Consider the following 24,772-nt stretch of genomic DNA (forward strand, 5'->3'; position numbering starts at 1 on the left):
TGTGGGTATTTCTGAATAATTACATACATTTATACTGTGTTAAATCTTCCTGTGATAGTTGGCATACATTGGCATCCATGACCATTCCCACCCATGGTAAAAATTGTATACCAATCTGTACATTGATATACATATTAACTTAAGTATTTTATAATAATAAATCAAAGGACAGTACAGAGGCCTAGGAAATGGCAGAAACCCCCAGTCTGAGGATTCACCAATAAGGTATGTCCTATAGAAGAAAGACACAGGGCCTCTCCCTTCTCCCCTTTAAAGGAGACCTGTCACATTTATTTTGTCTCAGCCAGAATGATAAATCTTGCCCAGAATGTGTGTTTTACCTGGCAGAAATGGTATTATTCTTTGCTTTGGATCCTTCTGTCCGGCTTCAATAGGAAATTTATCCAAAACTTGCATCTGCAACAGAAAATTGAGAATATATTAGGAAAGATCATCGGAAAAAAATGTACACATTACAAGGTATATCATTCACAAAGTATAATTCGTAGTATAGTATGACTATTCATAGTATAAAATGGTTATAACATCATAACCAATGAACTATATAATATTAGCAATGCTATCCATACGCCTTATGAAGCTTTAAAGGGGTATTCCACTGCTCAGAGTTTGGAACAAACTGTTCCGAACGCTGGAGACGGCGCCGGGAGTTTGTGACGTCATAGCCCCTCCCCCTCATGACACCACGTTCTGCCCCTTAATGCAAGTCACGCCCCCTCCCATAGACTTGCATTAAGGGGGTGGGGCATGATGTCATGAGGGGGCGAGGCTATGACATCACGAGCTCCCGGTGCTGGCTCCAGCGTTCGGAACAGTTTGTTCCAAGCGCTGAGCAGCGGAGTACCCCTTTAAGGCTCCAGTGACTGAGCATAATAAAACGTATAGTTCCACAACAGTTAGACAGAAAAGAATTGCTAAGACCTTTTACACATTATACCTTACAGTATACTTTTTTTCTTCTACTGGATCTGGCTCAATGGAAAAGTGCATCAGACTGCTCTACTTCATCCAGAAAACCCCAACCCAAACCCCGCTCTGAAGCCTTTTTTTTTTTGCTTTAGTTTTGCTTATGTGCTACATATCTATCATGCTATCACAGGGAGTTGATAAATATGGAGCACATAAGCAAAACAAAAAAAAGTTGCAGCTGAGACTTTTTTGCGACTTTTTTAATTTGCTCACGTATGGGAGTTTTGTACTCCAGATCAGACCTGGAGTAGACTTGTGAATTTTTGTAAGGGGTTTGCGACTTTGATTTGCCTACATGCGACTTTCGCACATCATACATACCCGACCACTGCAAAGTGAAAACTGAGATTTGCTTAAGTAAGACTGTTTGTAACTTTTTGCTTACTCACAAAACTCCCACAAAAAAAGTGCTTAAGTGCATGTGCGACTTTTTGTGTGACTTTTGTAAGCAAAAAAAATAAAAGGCTCTAAATACCTTGATAAATGTCCCCCCCAAGACTTTTCCCAAGGCATACGGTAAATATGCACTACTGTGTCAAATAAGAGTAACCTTGCCAAAACGCTGGAACACAGAGTCTGATTAGGCAAGAACAACGCACTTTTTGGCAAATACACATTAAAACCTGTCCCTGTGGCCATCAACGGCCGGGACCCACGGCTAATACAGGACATCACCGATCGCGTATTAACCCTTCAGACGCGGCGATCAAAGCTGACCGCCGTGTCTGAAGCGAAAGTGACACTAACCCGCCTGCTCAGTCGGGCTGTTCGGGACCGCTGTGGTGAAATCGCGGTGTCCCGAACAGCTTACAGGAAACCGAGAGGGACCTTACCTGCCTCCTCGGTGTCTGCTCCATGCCGGGATCCCCTGCATGGCCGGCGCTCTCCTTCATCGTCATCACATCGTCGTGCACGCCGTCCCGTCATCCAATAGGAGCGGCGTGCGTAGCGACGTGATGGCGGCGACGGAGAGCGAGGATACCAGGCAGCAGAGACGTTCCCGGAGCGACGGTGACACCCTGGGGACGCGGCAACAGCGATGGAGGGCGACATCCAGGGCAGCGGTGACGGGTCCGAAGCGGCGGGGACACGTGAGTATTGCCTCCTGTACCAGTGGTCTTCAACCTGCGGACCTCCAGACGATGCAACACTACAACTCCTGGCATGCCCGGACAGCCAACGGCTGTCCGGGCATGCTGGGAGTTGTAGTTTTGCAACACCTGGAGGTCCGCAGGTTGAAGGTTCAGAATATTTTTTTTTTCTAGATTTTCATCCTTTAAAATTGGGTGCGTCTTATATGCCGGAGCATCTTATATGGCAAAAAATATGGTAGCTACATCAGATACAAGCCAGCAGTAAGTGGCTTTACATGCAGATGGCACAGCTACCACCTGCCTGTTGGAAAAACCTTTTTGGTTGTCACCATAACCTTCAAAGTAAAGATTGGGGGGGGGGACTAAAATAGTTTTCTTAAGAAAGCTCTATCCTAGAGTTCTAGGATGTATTTCAGCCAACCTAAAAGCATGCCAAAAATGGGATCTCTACAATCACTATAAAAATAAAGGCTTCCAGACTTTTCTATCTAAAATAGTGTTTCTTATCTTGCACGACTCATTTAAATATATCGACATCCCGGTTCGGTAATGAAACAGGCCCAGCACCAGGAATAAGGCCTGTGTAATTAAGAAAACGATGTCTACGAATGTGACCCTCCGCACAGGGCACAGTTTTCTGCTTTAGAGCCTGCATCCTTCTCACTCCATCCCCGCTACCCTCTCTCAGAGGGATGAGGACAAAGTTGAAGCACATCTTGCGAAACGGCACCGTAGCCCCAAACGAGCGTCCCCCTGTGTACCGTCCACCCATGTCCTTCATTGTCTGTACCCTTCATGGCACAATAAAGAAGCATTGAAGTTTACACATTTGGTGAGTTTCCCTGGCTTTTTTCTACATATTTGGGGATGAGGGCAAAGTTTCTCCCACCTGGTGTAATGAAGAAAACTGTGTCCCTGTAGCGGAATGTGACCATGTATCCCTGTGTGGAGAGTCACATTCGGCTACGAGTCACTCCACTTCACCGGGATCGGGCCTATTACATGACACTGACGCTCAGCCTATCAATTACCAAAGCAGGACATCGCTGAAGCCTGCGATTTAATGAGCGCAATGTGATGTGTTAGGAAGATCGGAAGAAGAGCAGGGCCAGTGGATGGGAGACTGATATCAGTGGCATTAGGGGAGCGGTAGGAGGCAAGATAAATAATTTTAATGGTAGCAGCCCAGACATATAGATTAAATTAAAAAAATTGCCAGGAGTACCCCTTTACACACAAAGGCCCTAGCAAAATATTAACAGAGGCAGAGAAAATGTTATCAATCGACATGTACTGTATCTGAAGCAGCAAATGTGACCACATGTGAAAGAAAAGGCAGCTTGTATCTCATATTGTTGCCTTTAGCTGTAAAAACATTAGTATTTAAGGTAGTAACAGATGTCAAACAGGCCTTCAATATGTTTCAATGGGGATGTCCATACACAATTTCCTTGCCTAGACCTCAGTTTATTTACCTATGTGTATTTTTAGTCCAAAACTAGCTGGAAACCATCCAATATGTTCTTTTCAGGATCCAAGGATATTTCTTTCTAATATAAATGGACTGATTAAAGCTCCCAATCGTATGGAAGCTGTTAGGCTTGTACAGTCCACTTATGCCCAACTTTGGTAAAAAGTTGTAAAGAAGAAGTCTATGCAGTCTTTTAATGGTGGTCACTTGATTGCCTAGTAATGTAAGGAATACTGTATACCTCAGACCACCCACCTATTTGCATTTCACTTCAGAAGAACAGATGTCAGACCATTTCAAAAACAGAAAAAAAGTTGTATTTTTATACAGGCCTACATAATACATGATAGATGGAAACTTTATTTTGCTAGCCCTCCACCAGGACATTAGACAGGACTTCTGAGCAAGAAAAACTTCCTTTACAAAAGTGAAGGCTTCAACATAAATAATGGATTCTGTATATAGAGTCAGAGCGAGAAAAGATGGAAATGTACAGAACTAAAGCAACCAAATGGTAATATGTTGTTGCAAGGAACATGGGTACATAGTTGAAAAAGTTGAAAAAAGAAAAGTCCATCAAGTTCGACCTATATTCTTTTAGTGTACCTACTGTGTTGATCCAGAAGAAGGCAAGAAAAACCCTATGAGGCTGATACCAATTACCCTTTATACCATTTATTGAGTTTACCATTTATTGAGGCTGATACCCTATACCATTTATTGAGTTTACCATGACCACTTCCTCTGGCAGAGAGTTCCAAAGGCTCACTACTTCTACAGTAAAAAAAATAACTGTCTGTGCTGGTGTAGAAAAGCTGAATATTCAGCAACTATTTAGGATGGAATTATAATGCTTGTGTGGCCTCTAGCCCATCAGTTGACATATGGTCAATAAAGATAACAGTAGGGTGAACATATTGAAGCAGACCTCAATTATTTCATCTTCATGTTCTATAGAATTGATCTTCAAACTGTGGCCCCCCAGCTGTTGCAAAACTACAACTCCAATCATGCCCGGACAGCCAATATGCAATAAAATCTGCATGGATGTTTGCCTGAGCAGTGGATGTCAGAATGAGTGAGCAGCAGAACAGAGGGATTTGTGAGACAAATACACATGTGGTAGCCCAGTACGGTCAGGCAGCCTCCCTTCAGTGTCTCCTGGGTCCCCCTTGCATCTGTTCCCCATGTACATATGTTTATTATGTATTATACTGTGTAATGTGTAAAGAAAGCGTTGTCACTTTAAGACTGTTTGCCATGTGAGTTGTCATGTGATTGTTACCCAGGAGGTATCAGTGACCAGGTGACTTAAGGGAGACCAATGGGATCCCGCAGAGCCTCCCCCATAAAAGCCCTGGGTGGAGCCTCTGCTCTCTCTTTCTGCTGACTTGCAGTGCAGTCAAGTCCTAGAGTGTGTCTGGAGTCCATAGGAGCCTCAAGTCAGTCCAGCAGCCACAAGTCTTCAAGTAAGCAACAACCACAGCATTGTCAGTCTCAAGTCAAGTCAGTCACAGTCATCTATTGTCAAGTCAGAGTGGCCTGGAATAAATTGTCCAAGTCTACTGCAAGTCCCAGCAAGCCCGGTCTCTGAAGTCACTGGTTACCTCCATTGGCCCTGGCTGAACTGTATAGACTTTACTAACTGTCTTCCCTCAGTAAAGCTACCGTTATCCGTAACTTGACATCGATATACCTTCGGATGGTATTGAGGATAAACCACGCCCTGACATCACGAATACAAGGGGTTAATGCCATCTGCCCCATGGGTAATTACATCTGCCCTGCATCTCACACCCTCTAATGCACACATAAAAAAGATATGTAAAGAATCTGTATTACCTAGTTAGTAACTTATATAAGCATTATCTTCTGTGATATAAAAGGTACATTTTAACCATAAATATAAAGCTAATACTGCCCAAATGCTACTCCAACACCAATTGCAGCAGCAGAGACACACCACATGGCCCTGCAGCAGCCCCTTCGCCAAGGAGTTAATGGTGGCTACAATCGTATTACATCACTAGCTAAAAGCAAAGGGGGGTGGGTGCAATACTCATGATGTAGCCAGTAGATGCTCATTGTATTCTCTACATCAAGAGTTTGTCAAGTCTGTTACTTTACCAACATGCAGATAAACAGCAGCAATATTGCATTAGTATTGGTCAAAACAAAATGTACAAGTTCACTTATGCCACAAACTCAAGTCTACAAGCTGTTTCCCGCCACAGAATCTAGCACTGGCCATTAGCCAACGGCTGCCTAATAAACTGAAACATAAATGTAGCCAGATGTGTAAACATAAGTAAAAAAAAAAAAAAAAAATATATATATATATATATATATATATATATATATATATATATGTATATATATATATATATATATATATATATACACACACAGTCATGGCCGTAAATGTTGGCACCCCTGAAATTTTTCTAGAAAATGAAGTATTTCTAACAGAAAAGGATTGCAGTGAGTATTGGAACTAAAACAAAAAACGGAGGGAAAAAAGCAAATTGGACATAATGTCACACCAAACTCCAAAAAATGGGCTGGACAAAATTATTGGCACCTTTTCAAAATTGTGGAATAATAAGATTGTTTCAAGCATGTGATGCTCCTTTAAACTCACCTGGGGCAAGTAACAGGTGTGAACAATATAAAAATCACACCTGAAAGCAGATAAAAAGGAGAGAAGTTCACTTAGTCTTTGCATCGTGTGTCTGTGTATGCGCGACACTAAGCATGGACAACAGAAAGAGAAGAAAACTGTCTGAGGACTTGAGAACTAAAATTGTGGGGAAAAAATTATCAACAATCAAAAAGTATCAACAATCTCAAGGTTACAAGTCCATCTGCAGAGATCTAGATTTGCCTTTGTCCACAGTGCGCAACATTATCAAGAAGTTTGCAACACATGGCACTGTAGCTAATCTCCATGGGCATGGATGGAAGAGAAAAATTGATGAAAGGTGTTAACGCAGGATAGTCTGGATGGTGAATAAGCAGCCCCAAACAAGTTCCAAAGATATTCAAGCTGCCCTGCAGGCTCAGGGAGCATCATTGTCAGTGCAAATTATCTGTCGATATTTAAATGAAATGAAACAATATGGCAGGAGACCCAGGAGGACCCCACTGCTGAAACAGAGACAAAAAAAAGCAAGACTACATTTTGCCAAAATGAACTTGAGTAAGCCAAACTGCTTCTGAGAAAACGTCATGTGCTCAGATGAGACTCAATGATTCAATTATGTTTTGGGGTTGCTATATTAAAGAAATCTGAGGATTACCAACAGATTTGGGTTGCACTGTACAGCCCATTGTCAGAAAGCTGGGTTTGCATCTGAGATCTTGAGTCTTCCAGAAGGACAATGACCCCAAACATACGTCAAAAGCCCCCAGAAATGGATGGCAACAAAGCGCTGGAGAGTTCTGAAGTGGCCAGCAATAAGTCCAGATCTAAATCCCATTGAACACCTGTGGAGAGATCTTAAAATTGCTGTTGGGAAAAGGCACCTTCCAATAAGAGAGACCTGGAGCAGTTTGCAAAGGAAGAGTGGTCCCACATTCCGGCTGAGAGGTGTAAGAAGCTTATTGATGGTTATAGGAAGCAACTGATTTCAGTTATTTTTTTCCAAAGGGTGTGCAACTAAATATTAAGTTATGGGTGCCAATAATTTTGTCCAGCCCATTTTTGGAGTTTGGTGTGACATTATGTCCAATTTACTTTTTTCCTCCCTCTTTTGGTTTAGTTCCAATACACACAAAGGGAATAAACATGTGTATAGCAAAACATGTGTTGCTGCAATCCCTTTCTGTGAGAAATACTTCATTTTCTTGAAAAATCTCAGGGGTGCCAACATTTACAGCCATGACTGTAGTTGGTATCTGTTGTTTACAGAAGCTAAATACAGTCTATAAAAACACAGTGTACTTGAGATAAATGGATGACAGTCCAACATGACATTATTCCTCTTGCCAATACAATACCTTAATTTCATTCTGGCTGTCACCTTGGTCTTTCTAATTCAAGAGTATATGGTTTTTAATGTTACATTTTTCATATTTTCCAGGATTTTTTCTCCAGGGGATCAGTCAAGGGAGCACAGTCAGTAATCCAGGTCAAGCACTGGATAGGCAATACACAGGAGTCAGGCAGAGACAATGTCACAGACAGGAAAGTGGGTGAAGGCAGGCTACACAAGGTCAGGGTCAGGCACATGAGAATGTAGATAGTATAGAAGGATTAGGCAGGAACAGAGTCAAGATAGAGGGGCACAGGGCATACACTGACACTATGAAACTTCCAAATTGCTCAGGCACAGGATGATGGGAGGAACAGCCGTAAATAGATAATGCTGGAAGGGTACATATTAGCAGCATTTGCATTTACATTGGTCCTTTAAGAATGTGAAGGAGGAAATGCCTTCTAAGGACAGACCCAGAGCAGAGCAGAGGCATGGCGGAGAGTTGTTGGGTCCTGTTCAGACATTAGGCTTGTGTCTGAACAGAGTCTTAGTCAATTCTCCCTGGGATGGGAAGAGTTAACCTTCTTGACTTCAGCACTGGGAGGATATATAAAGCCTCTTCAGGTGCTGTTCTGGGCTGGTGATTAGACCTGTATTCTGACCATGTTTGCATTATATTCACTAGGTCTGTGCACTCTGTCCTGAGTTTTAACCATGCTTGTCTGTCTTGTTTGATATATAGATTTTAGCCTGCTTAGTTTTTAGTACATTTGTTGGGTTTTAGTATTTGTGTATGTTCGTTCTGCATTTGCTTTGTGTTGCCTTAGTCTGTAATCACACTGTGCGTTTTGTTAGTCCTGTTTTGACCTTGTTTGATCCTGCATCTCCAGGGATAGAATCCTCTTCTGAGCCTTGGGCTAATCCGTCTATCTAGTAGTGAGTGAGTCTTGTGCCTGTACCTGTGTTTGCTTGTATTTTGGATTTTTGTTTCCTCCTAGGCTAGTATTCTAATCACTCAGTGGAGATTTCCCACTGGCTAGGAGCCTATTTGGCTTTGGTATTGATGTCCCTCCATGCTTGGAGTGGGGTGTCTAGTGTGTTCCTTAAATCAAATACCAAAACCCCAGGGCACAAAGCCCGAGGAACAGATCCCTTTAGGGACAACCCTTATAAAATGTAACTTTTATTGTATATCATTATTAAAATTGTATGTACCATGTGACAATGATTAAAACTTAAATGTCACAGAAACATTTGTGCATATAAATAGGGATAAACCCCAAGTGATTAGTTTGTGGGGAACTGCAGTTTCCCCTTTATCTGGCAACTGTGGCACAGATTAAAATTACAGAATTTGCCCCCCTCTACTAGTTTCGGTGCCTCAGCACCGTCCTCAGGAGGATATCTGGGCAAACATGCTGAATACGTCCCTGGGAGCTCCTGCCACCTTGACACGTGTTTCGGGCAAATCCCTTTCTCAAGAAGCTTCTTGAGAAAGGGATTTGCCCGAAACACGTGTCGAGGTGGCAGGAGCTCCCGGGGACGTATTCAGCATGTCGCAGTCAGGTACTGTACTTGATGTGTACATAATATAATAGCATGCTGATAGGATTGTTATACATAGCACATAAACTTATTAATTAGGTTCCCCGTGATATCCTGCTATTTTGTGTGTGTGTATGTGTGTATTTTATAGGGTGGGTATTTTTAATGTTTTTTTTTCTACCTGGTTGTTATTGATTTGTGATTAATAAAGTGATGTTGGTTGGGATAATTTTTCTGGGCTAATTTTTTGTACGCACCAGTGTGAACAGTGTTCTATATTTCCTGACCCGTTTAGTGTTCTGACATTCAGTTAACCTGTTCTTCCCCTGCATTACCTGGTTTGTCTGCTGTAAACTTATCCTCATATCTAGTCTTGATTTCGGTCTCTGAACTGTATTTTAGTATGCTATATATTGCCTTGTTTGCATTTATATATCTGTTTATTGGTTCCGTTATGTTCCTGACTTGTTTCTCGACTTTGTACAGTTGTTTGTTTTGTTGACTTCGACGCAATGCACTTTAGCGCAAGGAAGGGACCAACTCCAAGTTGTCGGTCCATCATTTAGGTCAGATGAGCAAGTAGGCAGGGATAGTGGTTTATAGGCACAGCCCCCCCCCCCCCCCCCAATAATGATAGCTGCTCTATGCAACAGAAAGGGCAAAAAGTGTGGATATAATTGATCTTTTTATATTTGTTGCCGAGCTGGTGATAACAGTAAGGAGATATGCTGCAAAAATGGATATACCAGTTAAACCAAAAATAATGTGTTAGAAGCATTATAGCAACATCAAGAACAGCATGGGTGTAATTTTACTCCAACCATTTACTATAAAGGATATATAAACTGACAAAAACACATGAACAGACAGATTGAATTTCACTACGTAGATGTTAAAAGGATCTATAAAACTGGTTTAAATCAAGAAAATTCCCCTTCAATTTGTAAGAATTATGAGATGTCAAATAGATGGCGTTCTACTGGAAAAAATAAGGAGCTGGGAAACTCGTTCTTTTCTCCACAGAATATATATATAATATCCTCATAACCCAATTGCTGCCAAACCCATAAAAAAAAGCATTTTGACATCCAAAAATCAGAGACTGTCCAGGAAAAAAAGGTGCTGTCTAGGATTAAAGAAATAAAAATGGAGCATGTATTGTACATAATCAATACAAAACAATATACAGCACAAATGTATTCCATACAGTAACGGACTAGCATTCTCTCCAGCTTTACAGGATGGTCCCTGAACGTCCTGGCCTTATTAAAAAAAATCTAACAAATTAAGGACATTATTTTAATTGTTTATGGACTTGTTTTTATCAAGCAGAGGAGCAAATGATGGGTTCATCAACAATAATACATTCCTCTGCTTCTTCTTTGGATTTCATGATATGTGACCTTATTGAGACCTTGACTTCACTTATGATAAATATGGTAATATCTTACATCAAGCTGGTTCTAACGTTGCTCAGAGGCGACTGCTCATTATTGCAAGATGAAGCTTTGTCATTGAGTCATTTTCTCCATTTAATACCATATATGTTAAACCTGAATGACATCAGGACTGTTTGCTGGGCATGTTATTGAGATTATATAGCTTTTCTGAAGCTACATCACTAATGGAGACTATTGCATCTGCACAATGCCCCATAAGAAGTATAATCGTCACTGACAGTTATTATGGGTCTTGCACATTAGTAATCAGCTAAGTGTGTTCTTCTATACCAGTGTTTCCCGGGGTGCCCCCAGCTGTTCCAAAACTACAACTCCCAGCATGCCCGGACAGCCGTTGGCTGTCCGGGCATGCTGGGAGTTGTAGTTTTTCCACATCTGCAGGCACCCTGGTTGGGAAACACTGTTCTATACTGTGGATGGTAACGCTGCACCCTCATAAGTAATCTGTGGTCACCTTAAAGGGGTACTACTGTAGAAAACTTTTTTTTTAAATCAACTGTGCCAGAAAGTTAAACAGATTTGTAAATTACTTCTATTAAAAAATCTTAATCCTTCCAGTACTTTTTAGGGGCTGTATACTAAAGAGAAATCCAAAAAGAAATGCATTTCCTGTGATGTCCTGACCGCAGTTCTCTCTGCTGACCTCTGCTGTCCATTTTAGGATCTGTCCAGGGAAGCATATGTTTGCTATGGGGATTTTCTCCAGTTCCTAAAATGGACAGCAGAGAGCACTGTGGGCAGGACCACTTTTTTGGATTTCTCTTTAGTATACAGCCCCTAAAAAGTACTGGAAGGATTAAGATTTTTTTTAATAGAAGTGATTTACAAATCTGTTTAACTTTCTGGCACCAGTTGATTTAAAAAAAAAAAACTTTTCCATGGTAGTACCCCTTTAAGAGTGCTTAAAGGGATAATCCCCTGGAAAACATTTTTATTTTATTTTATTCAACTGGTGCCAGAAAGATAAACAGATTTGTAAATTACTTCTATTTAAAATTCTTAATCTTTCCAGTATTTATCAGCTGCTGTATGCTCCACAGAAAGTTCTTTTCTTTTTGAATTTCCTTTCTGTCTGACCACAGTGCTCTCTGCTGACACCTTTGTCCATTTTAGGAACTCTCCAGAGCAGGATAGGTTTGCTATGGGGATTTGCTCCTACTCTGGACAGTTCCTGTCATGGACAGAGTTGTCAGCAGAGAGCACTGTGGTCAGACAGAAAGGAAATTCAAAAAGAAAATAACTTCCTTTGGAACATACAGCAGCTGATAAGTACTGGAAGGGTTAAGATTTTAAAATAGAAGTAATTCACAAATCTTTTTAACTTTCTGGAACCAGTTAATTAAGAAGACATTTTTTTTTCCAGTGGAGTACCCCTTTAACATTCCTACTAGGTTTGCATAATGGTTCCATAATAAGCTCATGATAATCTTATATTTATGTGTCCCCATCATATTCCACATCACTTTGCAGAGAGTTTATTCCTATCTCTGGAGTTTTATGCCACTTGAGTTTATGTATTAACATAAATAGCAATAAAAATGTGTTAAACCTCCTTCTAAAAGGTATTAAATATGTTAATAAATAGTTATAAGGAAAGAAAATCTTTTATATATAACTATGTGTACCACGTAAAAATAGAGGAGAATGGTTCATAACAACTATTATGGACATTTATCAACGGGTTTAGTCAGGTTTTCTTTACTATAATTGTCGCAAAATTGTCGCAACTGCGACTACGCGATTTTTCGTGCAACATTTTGACTGGAAAGCGAGAAAAGCAAGTTTTCCAAAAATTAACTACGTAGTAATAATTTTAAAAAGGACTACCCGTAGTCAGGTATTTATTAACAGGGTTAAAAATTGACTAAATTTACTCCAGCTCAAACATGGAGCAAAAAAAGCTACTACCAAAGTAAAAAAAGAAAAATTGCTTACGTGAAAAAAAATTATCAACAGGCTGAAACCAGTTGATAAATACATCGCACACAAGCAAAAAAAAAGTAAGGAAAAAATTACTAAAAAAAAGAATACATAAGCAAACATTGATAAATGTCCCTCTATGTGAGCTTCATAATGAACTCCTTTGTTATTTCACAAAAACACCAAAAACTCGTGGAATCATTCAATTGTTGTTTACAAGTTATTATTTATTTATAACATGATTAAAACAAAATATGGCAAAAATATTATAAAAGGGAAAGAGAGAGAAAACCAATACAGGGGGGAGGGGGGGGGGGATGAGACAAAGAGGCATCACCACCTGCAAACACTACATATTATCATCTAATATTGATATAAAAGGGACTATAATGGAAAGTGCATAGCATAGCAAATAAAGGCATCAGCCTAAAAATATGACTCAAAGCAGTTCCCTATCAGCCCTATGATACCTACCTCACAAGGTGCAAAGGCCACCCCCAGGACGAAGGACCTTACCGAAACGTACGTTGGGGTGGCGTCACTCCTGCTGTCTGCACTGTTTGCACTTTGTGATGTAGGTACAGTGGTCCCTCAACATACGATGGTAATCTGTTCCAAATGGACCATCGTTTGTTGAAACCATTGTATGTTGAGGGATCCGTGCAATGTAAAGTATAGGACAGTGGTTTACAACCTGGGGACCTCCAGATGTTGCAAAACTACAACACCCAGCATGCCCGGACAGCCAACGGCTGTCCGTGCATGCTGGGTGTTGTAGTTTTGCAACATCTGGAGGTCCGCAGTTTGAAGACCACTGTTAGAGGAAGTTGTACTCACCTGTCCCCACTACTCCGGACCGTCACCGCTGCCCGGGGTGTCGCCGTCCATCGCTGTCGCCGCATCCCCGGGGTGTCCCCGATGCTCCGGCAAGGCCTCTGTTTCCCCGGCATCCGCGCTCTCCGTCACCGCCATCACGTCGCTACGCACGCCGCTCCTATTGGATGATGGGACAGCATGTGCAGCGACGTGATGACATCGATGGAGAGCGCCGATGATGGAGGGGATCCCGAAGAGGACGCGCCGGAGCCCCGAGGACAGGTAAATGATCGTCACCGGACCACACGGGGCACCGTAAACGGCTATCCGGTGGCAGCTGAAGTAGTCTGCGCTGCCGGATAGCCGTTTATGCGATGGCCCCGACATAAAAAAGCATCGTATGTTGATGCTGCCTTCAACATGCGATGGCCTCTGAGAAGCCATCGCATGTTGAAATTAATGTATGTCAGGGCCATTGTAGGTCGGGGGGTCACTGTATCATAGGGCTGATAGGGAACTGCTTTGAGTCATATTTTTAGGCTGATGCCTTTATTTGCTATGCTATGCACTTTCCATTATAGTCCCTTTTATATCAATATTAGATGATCATATGTAGTGTTTGCAGGTGGTGATGCCTCTTTGCCTCATTTCCCCCCTGTATTGGTTTTCATATATTGTTTTAATCATCTATAAATAAATAATAACTTTTAAACAACAATTGAATGACTCCACAAGTTTTTGGTGTTTTTGTTTTCACTTGAGTTTATGGTCTAGTTTCAATATGTATACCTAGGATTAAAGAGGTACTTTTTTTTATTTTATTTTTTTAATCAACTGGTGCCAGAAAGTTAAACAGATTTGTAAATTACTTCTATTAAAAAAATCTTAATCCTTCCAGTACTTATTAGCTGCTAAATACTACAGAGGAAATTATTTTCTTTTTGGAGCACAGAGCTCTCTGCTGACATCAAGACCACAGTGCTCTCTGCTGACATCTTTGTCCATTTTAAGAACTGTCCAGAGTAGAAGAAAATCCCCATAGAAAACATATGCTGCTCTGAACAGTTCCTAAAATGGACAGAGATGTCAGCAGAGAGCACTGTGGTCATGATGTCTGCAGAGAGCTCTGTGTTCTAAAAAGAAAATAATTTTCTCTGTAGTATTCAGCAGCTAATAAGTAGTGGTTGGATCAAGATTTTTTTTTTTTTATAGAAGTCATTTACTAATCTGTTTAACTTTCTGGCACAAGTTGATTTAAAAAAAAAAAAATTATAAAGTTTTCCACAGGAGTACCCCTTTAAACTAGGATAAAATTTCTGGGATGCCATAACTATAAGGGAGTTTGAAGGACATAGGGAAACACAAATGAATCAAAGTAAATATATGGAAGAGATACAAGAATACTTGCAGGTAGGGTCCGGGCCAATGTGTATGCAGTGTAGAGATGGCCCTTTGGTAAAGTTGCCTTATTGTAGCGAGTGTGCTCTGCTTGTGTGCGCCTTATGGGCTCTCGTAACTGACCTGACAGGTGGAAGTTTCTGGCTTCCCAAGACAGCCATATTTAACTGTATGTAACTTTTGTAAGAGTATATTTATTAAACTCGTTTGCTGTCGTTTAGAGTTGCTGGTGACGTTGTGTCAAGGAGCTCAAGGAGAATCATCCAAGCTGGGTGCACAGAAAAGCCAAGCAAAGGTAATGGCCCTCATGTACTTAGAAAATCGGGTTGTAAGTCTATCTTGCTTTCTTACTCGATTGCTTTTTTCCCCTTGGTTTTTATTATTATGTCGCATCCTGTTTGTCGCACGTGGGTTTTGTTGGTTTTGGTTTCCAACTCCTCTGAGTTGTCGGGAAAAAATCCACAACAATTCAACAAATTTGGGTTGGAAACCTTTATAAATACGTGGGAAAGCTCAGAAATGTTGGGTTACGCCCCTTTTTCGGGTTTGGGAGAATCCACATCGGGTCCGTCGGGAAAAAATTTAGCATCGTGTCGCAGACTGGCGCACGATGTCTGAGGCATGTCGCAGACAAAGATGTCGGGTTTAGAATAGTAAATGAGGGCCAATATGTGAAAGGTGATAAATACACATGGAGGTAAGCACAAGACTGTGACTGGAGGCCCATAGACAGGACAGGACTGTGTGTGATTCCAGCAGCAATTCAGGGGTCAGACCAGATAATGCGATGCCTGAGGAGAGACTGGAGGTATAGACAGGCCTAGTTTAAGATGACTTTATAACATTGTTGTGGCCCGCCGGTAACTCACCTTATTTGACTGTGCCTAAAGGACTAAGAATTTTCTATCATTTGGTTTTCCATCTATGACCTTTCCCCCACAACCTGAAAAGCTACTGCAATAGTGGTGGTCTAATAATTGCTTTACTAATGGGAATAAGTTGCCATACCAACCCCAGACAAGAGGTGCACCGTTTTTAGAATTAAAAAATAAAAATAAAAAAAAAGTCTTCAGTCTATTTAAGTCAAAGGCGATGAGTTGCAGTTCGGAGGAAAATAGACAGATATCCGGCTCCCAGGTCGGGATAAAATCCAAACATGAATGAAACCAAAAATAAAAACACAAACGAAATGCCAACTTGTCAACAAGTCTTAATCATGGGTTGCAGTACCTGGCATAGCCACACCTGCATGTACGGCACTGTGGGAGCACCACATCCCTTTCGTCATGCTGACGATCTCATCAATCCTACATTTACGTCTGATCCTAGGATCCTTTTTAGACAGGGATAAGGCTTCCAGAAATTAAAGCCGATCTAGTATATCAGTGCTCATTAGAGAGGCCTTCTACACAGCTCAAATATTGTGCAGACAGGACCACATGAATGACCTCTAGACTGTTGTTGTAGCTGTTCTCTTCTATCATTGTCTGCCACATATCCCCCATACAGGGAGATCTGCAGATGACTAACAAAGATTTTAAGGGCAGAATGATTCAATGATCCGCTCGCTCCTTAGCTGATCATTGAGTCTTTAAAGGGGTATTCCAGTGAAAAGCATTTTTTTTCATATCAACTGGCTCCAGAAAGTTAAACCGATTTGTAAATTATTTATATTAAAAAATCTTATCAGTACTTATCAGCTGCTGAAGTTGAGTGGTTCTTTTCTGTCTGACCACAGTGCTCTCTGCTGACACCTCTGTCTGTGTCAGGAACTGTCCAGAGTAGGAGCAAATCCCCATAGCAAACCTCTTCTGCTCTGGACAGTTCCTGAGACAGACAGAGGTGTCAGCAGAGAGCACTGTGATCAGACAGAAAAGAACAACTTAAGTTCAGCAGCTGATAGGATTAAGATGTTTTAATAGAAGTAATTTACAAATCCAAAATAAATAATTTACCACACCTCCAGGAGACCCCCGTAGGGTACACAATGAAATAAGTGACTGAGCAAAGTATGTATGAACACGATGTAGAATTTTATTAAAATGCAATATACTAAAAATTATTACATTTAATAAAATGTTCCTGTAATCTCACACAACAATTTATAACATACGGTATTATCTGGCATTGGGCCCTAATGGCAGAATTAAAACATAAAGCTACTGCCTTGAAATTATAACACGGATAATCCTGATAAAGTTGACAACTGAATGTATTGGCAATGAAGCAACTCCTTGCAAGGTATAAATGTATAGAGTGTTGGTTTTAGATCGCCAATAGTCCGGAAAAAGATGGATAATCCGGCAACTGTATATGTTGTCACTGGTGTAATTTTACAACTGGATATAATTGTCGCTGATGTAGTTTTATAAAGTGCTGTCCATGTAAATAGAATAAGCTTTTATCTCACCAAGCAGCTAGTTCCATATGACAATGGACCGACAGTTCTCCTGAGCGCTGTGTTGAGACCGGCAAATGCTGGACGGGGTAGTAGCTTGTCACGTTCACTGTGTGGAGGACTCTGGCAAGAGGTTCCTGCACCTGGGATCTGTTGCAAAAATGCAGTGCATAAATGGTTGTGTTCAGACACAGGTAATACGCCTAGACGCGTTTTAGGGTACTGGAACCGACCCCTTCTTCAGTAAGCAAGAACTGAAGAAGGGGTCGGTTCCAGTACCCTGAAACACGTCTAGGCGTATTACCTGTGTCTGAACACAACCATTGATGCACTGTATTTTTGCAACCGTCATCTGAACACTGGAGGATACAGCTGAATTTTGATGCGGCCCAGCTACTAACCATTTTGATATAACAAGACCGAGGCTAACTTTGACGGGATATCACACCCACTGCAGATCCCAGGTGCAGGAACCTCTTGCCAGAGTCCTCCACACAGTGAACGTGACAAGCTACTACCCCGTCTAGCATTTGCCGGTCTCAACACAGCGCTCAGGAGAACTGTCGGTCCGTTGTCATACGGAACTAGCTGCTTGGTGAGATAAAAGCTTATTCTATTTACATGGACAGCACTTTATAAAACTACATCAGCGACAATTATATCCAGTTGTAAAATTACACCAGTAATAACATATACAGTTGCCGGATTATCCATCTTTTTCCGGACTATTGGCGAGCTAAACCAACACTCTATACATTTATACCTTGCAAGGAGTTGCTTCATTGCCAATACATTCAGTTGTCGGACTGTCAACTTTATCCGGATTATCCGTGGTATAATTTCAAGGCAGTAGCTTTATGTTTTAATTCTGCCATTAGGGCCTAATGACAGATAATATATTATAAATTGTTGTGTAAGATTACAGGAACATTTTATTAAAAGTAATCATTTTTAGTATATTGTATTTTAATAAAATTCTACATCTTGTTCATACATACTGTCCTCAGTCACTTGTTTCATTGTGTACCCTACGGGGGGTCTCCTGGAGGTGTGGTAAATTATTTCTTTTAGATTATTTATCATTTTATGATTGGTGGGGATTGATCTTTTTTACCACATATACCTCGGACACTAGGTTGTGAGCTGCACACAAATTTCATAATTTACAAATCTGTTTAACTTTCTAGAGCCAGTTGATATGATTTTTTTTTTTTTTGGAATACCCCTTTAATAATGGGCAATGTTGTCCCATTTGTACGATAATCACTCAGGGGGAGATTTATCAAAACCAGTGTAGAGGAAAGTGGTGCAGTTGCCTATAGCAACCAATCAGATCACTTCTTTAATTTTCCACAAGCCACTTTAAAAATGAAAAAAGCAATCTGATTGGTTGCTTTGGGCAATTGCACCGCTCTTGTTCTACACAAACTTTCAAAGATACAGGCCTTACATAAGTAATATAAGGCCATTTATGTTTTCCATACAAATGAAATGTGGTCAAAAATACAAAAAATAAATATATATTCATTCACCTGAGCTCTGGTTACAAAATACTTTATACAGTAAGTCTGTATCCAATTGCAAACTAATTTGAACTCTTGTATAAGGTCCAAACAGTGATTATAATGTATTGCAGGCCTGGAGTTAACATGCAGGTTACAGTTCATACCCTGAAAGGCTCCAATATCTCATATGACATCACATCAATGACCAGAAGATAATCCCTTGGTTTGAACTGTACTGAACTCACCCTATCTAATGTAATTTTACTTAGACATTAGCCAAGTCTTTATTACTTCCTGATGGTTCTTTAAAGTAAGAGAAAGTCATTTGTTACCGGGTACTTCTTAAAAACAAAAGACCGGAGTGATGTAAATCCTTCAAAATGTAAAGAAAATCTCTCGCTAGCATTTTTAAGTTACCTTAAAAGCCTTTGTACTTCTGGCTTTCATTTTTGTGGGAAAAAACCACAACGCAGCTTTTTTAAGTTCTAGTGAATAAAATCTGACTGAATTTACTTTTCCTGACAATCGGCAGGAAAATAGCTGCTTGGAGAAGCAATTTAGAATAAAAGAAGGCTTTGCACTAGGATTTGTCCAAAGAGAAGCAAAAATAATCAACCTGTATGAAGAACGTCAAAGGGAAAGACCACAATTGTGATGATGAAATATCCCAGGAGGGTACGGGACTTTACAGAACGGAGGAAATCGGTCAATGTAACTACAGAGGGTGAATCAGATCGCTTCTTTTATTTTTCAGAGGCCGCTTTATAAATAAATGAAGCAATCTGATTGGTTGTTATGGACAACTGGTCAATTTGTCCTCCATACAGGTTTTCATAAATCTCCCCCATAGAGAATCAGCCCCAGGTCATACATACTGTATGTGCAATCAGGAATCCAGTAGGTATGGGGGGCAGCTGCCACCTTAGAAGAAGCTTATTACTGTCTATTAGATTGCATATAGGGGACTGAGCTAATGAATTTCATAGCTTACCACTATTGGTAAACTATTAAAGAGACATGAGGTGAAGCTCAATGGTGAGCAGGGGGGCCCACATACTGTTCTTTCACAGGGGGCCCTCTGCTGTATGTGTCTACCGCTGCACCCCATACCTGTCTCTTCCGTTGCAGAGATTTACATGACTAATTTAAGCGGAGTTCACCATTGCATTGGAGGCCATATTGTCCTGCATCATCATTAGAGCAAAACAAGACTGATCCATTGTGCACTGTACACGAACGTTGCCCGATTGACTCTTGAATATAATTAGTCGAGTTTCTGACAAGGTGTTTAACATTTTTAAGGTTCAGCGTACTGTGTACAGCATACCAATCAAAGCTCAGCTTTCATATCTTTATGACCTCTGGTAAAATGAAAGCTAGGCTGTGATTGGTTGTTATGGGCTAAACCAGACAGTTTTGGTTTCAGGTAGATTGATAACTCTGGGCCATAGTGATCGACTTTATCTCACCAAGTCCCTATAGGACAATAGACGGAACTTTTGTTATATGGCAACAAAACAGCAGTGTTTACAACCAATTGGGGCCTCAAGCACAGTTCGATTGTTGGCTCATTCATGGGCTGATTGTTGGCCCCTTTACACAAAACGATTGTCCCATAACTGTCCCCCACGTAAAAAGGTTTTAGTAAATCTGAGCCAGTGTATCAAAGCAGCATTGTGTATACAGTATATAACCAATATGTTATCCATCCAAGCCCTGCAGAGGGGTTATTATCCAGCACTATTTACCCATAAAACTCGATTATAGTCAATAGGGGCTAAGCCCATTCCCCACAGAATAGCATATGCACAGAAATGCACCAAAGAAAGTCCCTTGTAGACTATGTTTGGTCCACTTAACTAAATGGGCATGGCTTGGGTATATGGCGGTATAGGATGGCATAACTTTTTGTTGGTTTGTCAACATATACCTAGAATGCAGCCCAATTAACTAGAAGTGTACAAGATAATAAAAGTAGATTTTAAAAGCTGTAAACTCTTCAAGGTAGCCTACATGTGTTGCCACCTACACCTAAGTGGCAAATAACTTCATGTGTTAAGGCATTGTTATATACACAGAATCTCACAAAAATGAGTCCACCCCTCACGTTTTTTGTGACAACACTGAAGACAATGCATTGTTTTAAAAAATGTGAGGAGTGTACTGTATATACTGATATAAAGCGGGTGTTTGTCTTCTCTGACTACTCTGTCTTTGTAAGTCTCACAGTGCGGCAATTTCATAGTTTTGGTATCACAGCCTTGAACCAGAAAGTTTAGGGAAAACTGTGCTATTGGTTGCGCCCAAATAAATTTGAGGGCAAGTGTGTGAAAACAATTGATAATTTTTCGTGAGCAGTTCTACATCTGCATTCTCTGGAAGAGTTGCCAGCAGCAACCTATTTATTAACATCTAGATACATGGAGGTCCCTCCCATAGGATTTACACCATACCAAAACCCCAAGTAGACTGTTGAGCATCTCATGATGTAATCTGTCAATGCTAATTCAGAATGTAATAATTCCTTTATAATATTCTGATCTACTGCTACTCGGGAGATTGAGTCCTGCTGTGAAAACTTGCTAGCTCCCTTAAGACAAGTTGTGTGGTCTACTGCTTAGATTCACAGACATTTGAAGATCCCAGTAAAGGGATTCTCTGTTATTTGTCTTTTAGAGGACCCTCATATGATAAGATTAGGTGTGTAAAAAAAAAGACTGTATTAATGGTAAGAAAAGTAAAAATTCAGTAGTTAGAAATGCCACATATACGCGGATCATCTGCTTACATCGAGCTTGTTAAAATAATTCTATTGTAACATTTTTGACATTTTTTTAAGAGGCCTTAGTTACTATTGGTTTCTATGTTGCAGGACAATTTTATGTCACCGTTTTTTTCATGCACTTTTGGACATAGGTAAAAAGCAAGAAAACAGTCCTCAAGTGTATCTAGTAAGGACAAAAAATGGCCAGGTTGGCATAAGGAGGTATTCAGTGATGTCCTAACATTGCAGACTGTACTCTATGGTTTTATTGCATTTTCTATTTTATCAATTATTTTTTATATTTGTGTATTACCCTTTTTTATTTTAGTAAATGAGCTGGCACGAAGGACCTGTGGAAATGCTCTTTTTAAATCTGTATGCCATGCATGATATTATAATAAAATGCTCTGTTGATTTTTACTGATCACTTTATTTGCACATTTGGTTACTGGTGCCATTTCCCAATTATAGGGGTTATCCAGGAAAACAAATATACATATATATATATATATATATATATATATATATATATATACACATCAACTGGCTCCTGAAAGTTAAACAGATTTTTAAATTACTTCCATTGAAAAATCTTAATCCTTTCAGTACTTATGAGCTGCTGAAGTTGAGTTGTCCTTTTCTGTCTAAGTGCTCTCTGATGACACCTCTCTCGGGAACCGCCCAGTTTAGAAGCAAATCCCCATAGCAAACCTCTTCTACTCTGTGCAGTTCCCAAGACAAGCAGAGATGTCAGCAGAGAGCGCTGTTGCCAGACAGAAAACAACAACTCAACTTCAGCAGCTGATAGTTATTGAAAGGATTAAGATTTTTTAATAGAAGTAATTAACAAATCTGTTTAACTTTCTGGAGCCAGTTGATATAAAAAAAAAAGTTTTTTCCTGGAATACCCCTTTAACCTCAGTGTACACTAGAACCCAATTGTGAGATGTACTATTTCTTTTTTTACTCTTCACTTTAGACATGGTGTGTTTGGAAATTAACCCTAGCAGCTAGGCATGAAAGGTAAGGCATGCCGAGGAACAGGCCTCATAGCTTGCTCAGACGGTATCAATTTTATGGAAAACCTTTGAGTCAATCTAAAACCCGCTACTCAGGTATACAAGTAAAATGGTTGTGATTAAGAAACGTTTAAAGAAACCTCATCAGTTACAGTATCAAGACATGTACAGCTGCACATGTAACAGATATCTTGTAATATTCTCGTGGGAGCGCTGTACAGCAGTCAGCAGGATGAACCTTTTAAACAGAATAAGTTCCAGCTGTAGGTCTTCATCCCAGAGCTGAGGCGTGTTCCTGGCATGAATAGTGTTCCCATTTAGACCTAACATTACGTTATTTGGGAGAATGCAGAGGTTCATTATACTGACAGATGAATAGCCCGAATCATTTGAAAAAATCTCTTGCGCTTAGGAGCAAAGGTGAAACGATTTCCATGATAAGTTGAAAGTTACCACAAGTCAAGAACAATTGGTAAAAAATAGCTGTGCTTGAACGTGAACTGAGATTAGCAAGTTCCCTCACCGACTCCGTAGATTTGTCCACTTTGATATTGCCCACCTGTGTATAATCCCAGGACAGAAACAGTTAAATATATTTGTAACATGTCAAAAATTCACTGTCTATCTTGTTATGTTGTCTGATTTAATAATGCATGGTTCTCCTATAGTACATGTCATATCTATACACACTATTGCACTTTGTGTTATGGTATATACAGTCATGGCCGTATTTGTTGGCACCCCTGAAATTTTTCAAGAAAATGAAGTATTTCTCACAGAAAAGGATTTCAGTAACACATGTTTTGCTATACACATGTTTATTCCCTTTGTGTGTATTGGAACTAAACCAAAAATGGAGAAAAAAAGCAAATTGGACATAATGTCACACCAAACTCCAAAAATGGGCTGGTCATAATTATTGGCACCCTTAACTTAATATTTGGTTGCACACCCTTTGGAAAAAATAACTGAAATCGGTCGCTTCCTATAACCATCAATAAGCTTCTTACACCTCTCAGCCGGAATGTTGGACCACTCTTCCTTTGCAAACTGCTCCAGGTCTCTCTTATTGGAAGGCGCCTTTTCCCAACAACAATTTTAAGATCTCTCCACAGGTGTTCAATGGTATTTAGATCTGGACTCATTGCTGCCACTTCAGAACTCTCCAGCGCTTTGCTGCCATCCATTTCTGGGTGCTTTTTGATGTATGTTTGGGGTCATTGTCCTGCTAGAAGACCCAAGATCTCGGATGCAAACACAGCTTTCTGACACTGGGCTGTACAGTGCGACCCAAAATCCATTGGTAATCCTCAGATTTCATGATGCCTTGTACACATTCAAGGCACCCAGTGCCAGAGGCAGCAAAACAACCCCAAAACATCATTGAACCTCCACCATATTTCACTGTAAGTACTGTGTTCTTTTCTTTGTTGGCCTCATTCTGTTTTCAGTAAACAGTAGAATACATCATTACAGATGAGACCAAGATAGAATTTTTTGGTAAAGCACATCGCTTTACCAAAAAATTCTATCTTGGTCTCATCTGTCCACAAGATGTTTTCCCAGAAGGATTTTGGCTTACTCAAGTTCATTTTGGCAAAATGTAGTCTTGCTTTTTTTATGTCTCTGTGTCAGCAGTGGGGTCCTCCTGGGTCTCCTGCCATAGAGTTTGATTTCATTTAAATGTCGACGGATAGTTCGCGCTGACACTGATGGACCCTGAGCCTGCAGGACAGCTTGAATAACTCCTTTTCTCTACTTTTTATCTGCTCTCAGGTGTGATTTTTATATTGCCAACACCTGTTACTTGCCCCAGGTGAGTTTAAAGGAGCATCACATGCTTGAAACAATCTTATTTTTCCACAATTTTGAAAGGGTGCCAATAATTCTGTCCAGACCATTTTTGGAGTTTGGTGTGACATTATGTCCAAGTTGCTTTTTTTCCTCCCTTTTTTGGTTTAGTTTCAATGCACACAAAGGGAATAAACTTGTATAACAAAACATGTGTTACTGCAATCCTTTTCAGTAAGAAATACTTCATTTTCTAGAAAAATTTCAGGGGTGCCAACATTTACAGCCATGACTGTATGTGCTGAAGAATAAGCGTTTCAATAGCGTACACTACACCAGCTAATTCTGTGCACTGATATGAGACGTACTGTACATCAAAAAGTATGGTTCTACAGAAAGAGTCAAAATGATTGGCCATGCCTCCCCCCTCCAATTCCCTCACTGGTTCACAAGACTGGCCCTAATATTATGGGATAAAAAAAAAAAGACTAGTACCTACCCATCCAATGTCCACCCAGAAAGGAGAGCAACATGAACATGAACAATTTCAAGTATCTTGTTTAGCAACAATATTTGGAAAATTTAAATTATACTGAAGAAGAACAAATACAACCCCACCTGGGC

The 24,772-nt window shown here is 40.3% G+C and overlaps 1 protein-coding gene across 3 annotated transcripts in view; it reads right to left on the bottom strand.

Annotated features, from left to right (window-relative positions):
• SH3PXD2A (SH3 and PX domains 2A) overlaps window positions 1–24,772 on the bottom strand; it is a 373,845-nt gene that overhangs the window by 220,336 nt on the left and 128,737 nt on the right. For all 3 annotated transcript variants that reach the window (XM_056529706.1, XM_056529705.1, XM_056529708.1), the window contains exon 3: window positions 342–417. In XM_056529706.1, the coding sequence (XP_056385681.1) occupies window positions 342–417 (76 nt within the window). The remainder of the gene's footprint in view (window positions 1–341; window positions 418–24,772) is intronic.

The sequence above is a fragment of the Hyla sarda genome, chromosome 7 (assembly GCF_029499605.1).
Source record: "Hyla sarda isolate aHylSar1 chromosome 7, aHylSar1.hap1, whole genome shotgun sequence".
NCBI lineage: Eukaryota > Metazoa > Chordata > Amphibia > Anura > Hylidae > Hyla > Hyla sarda.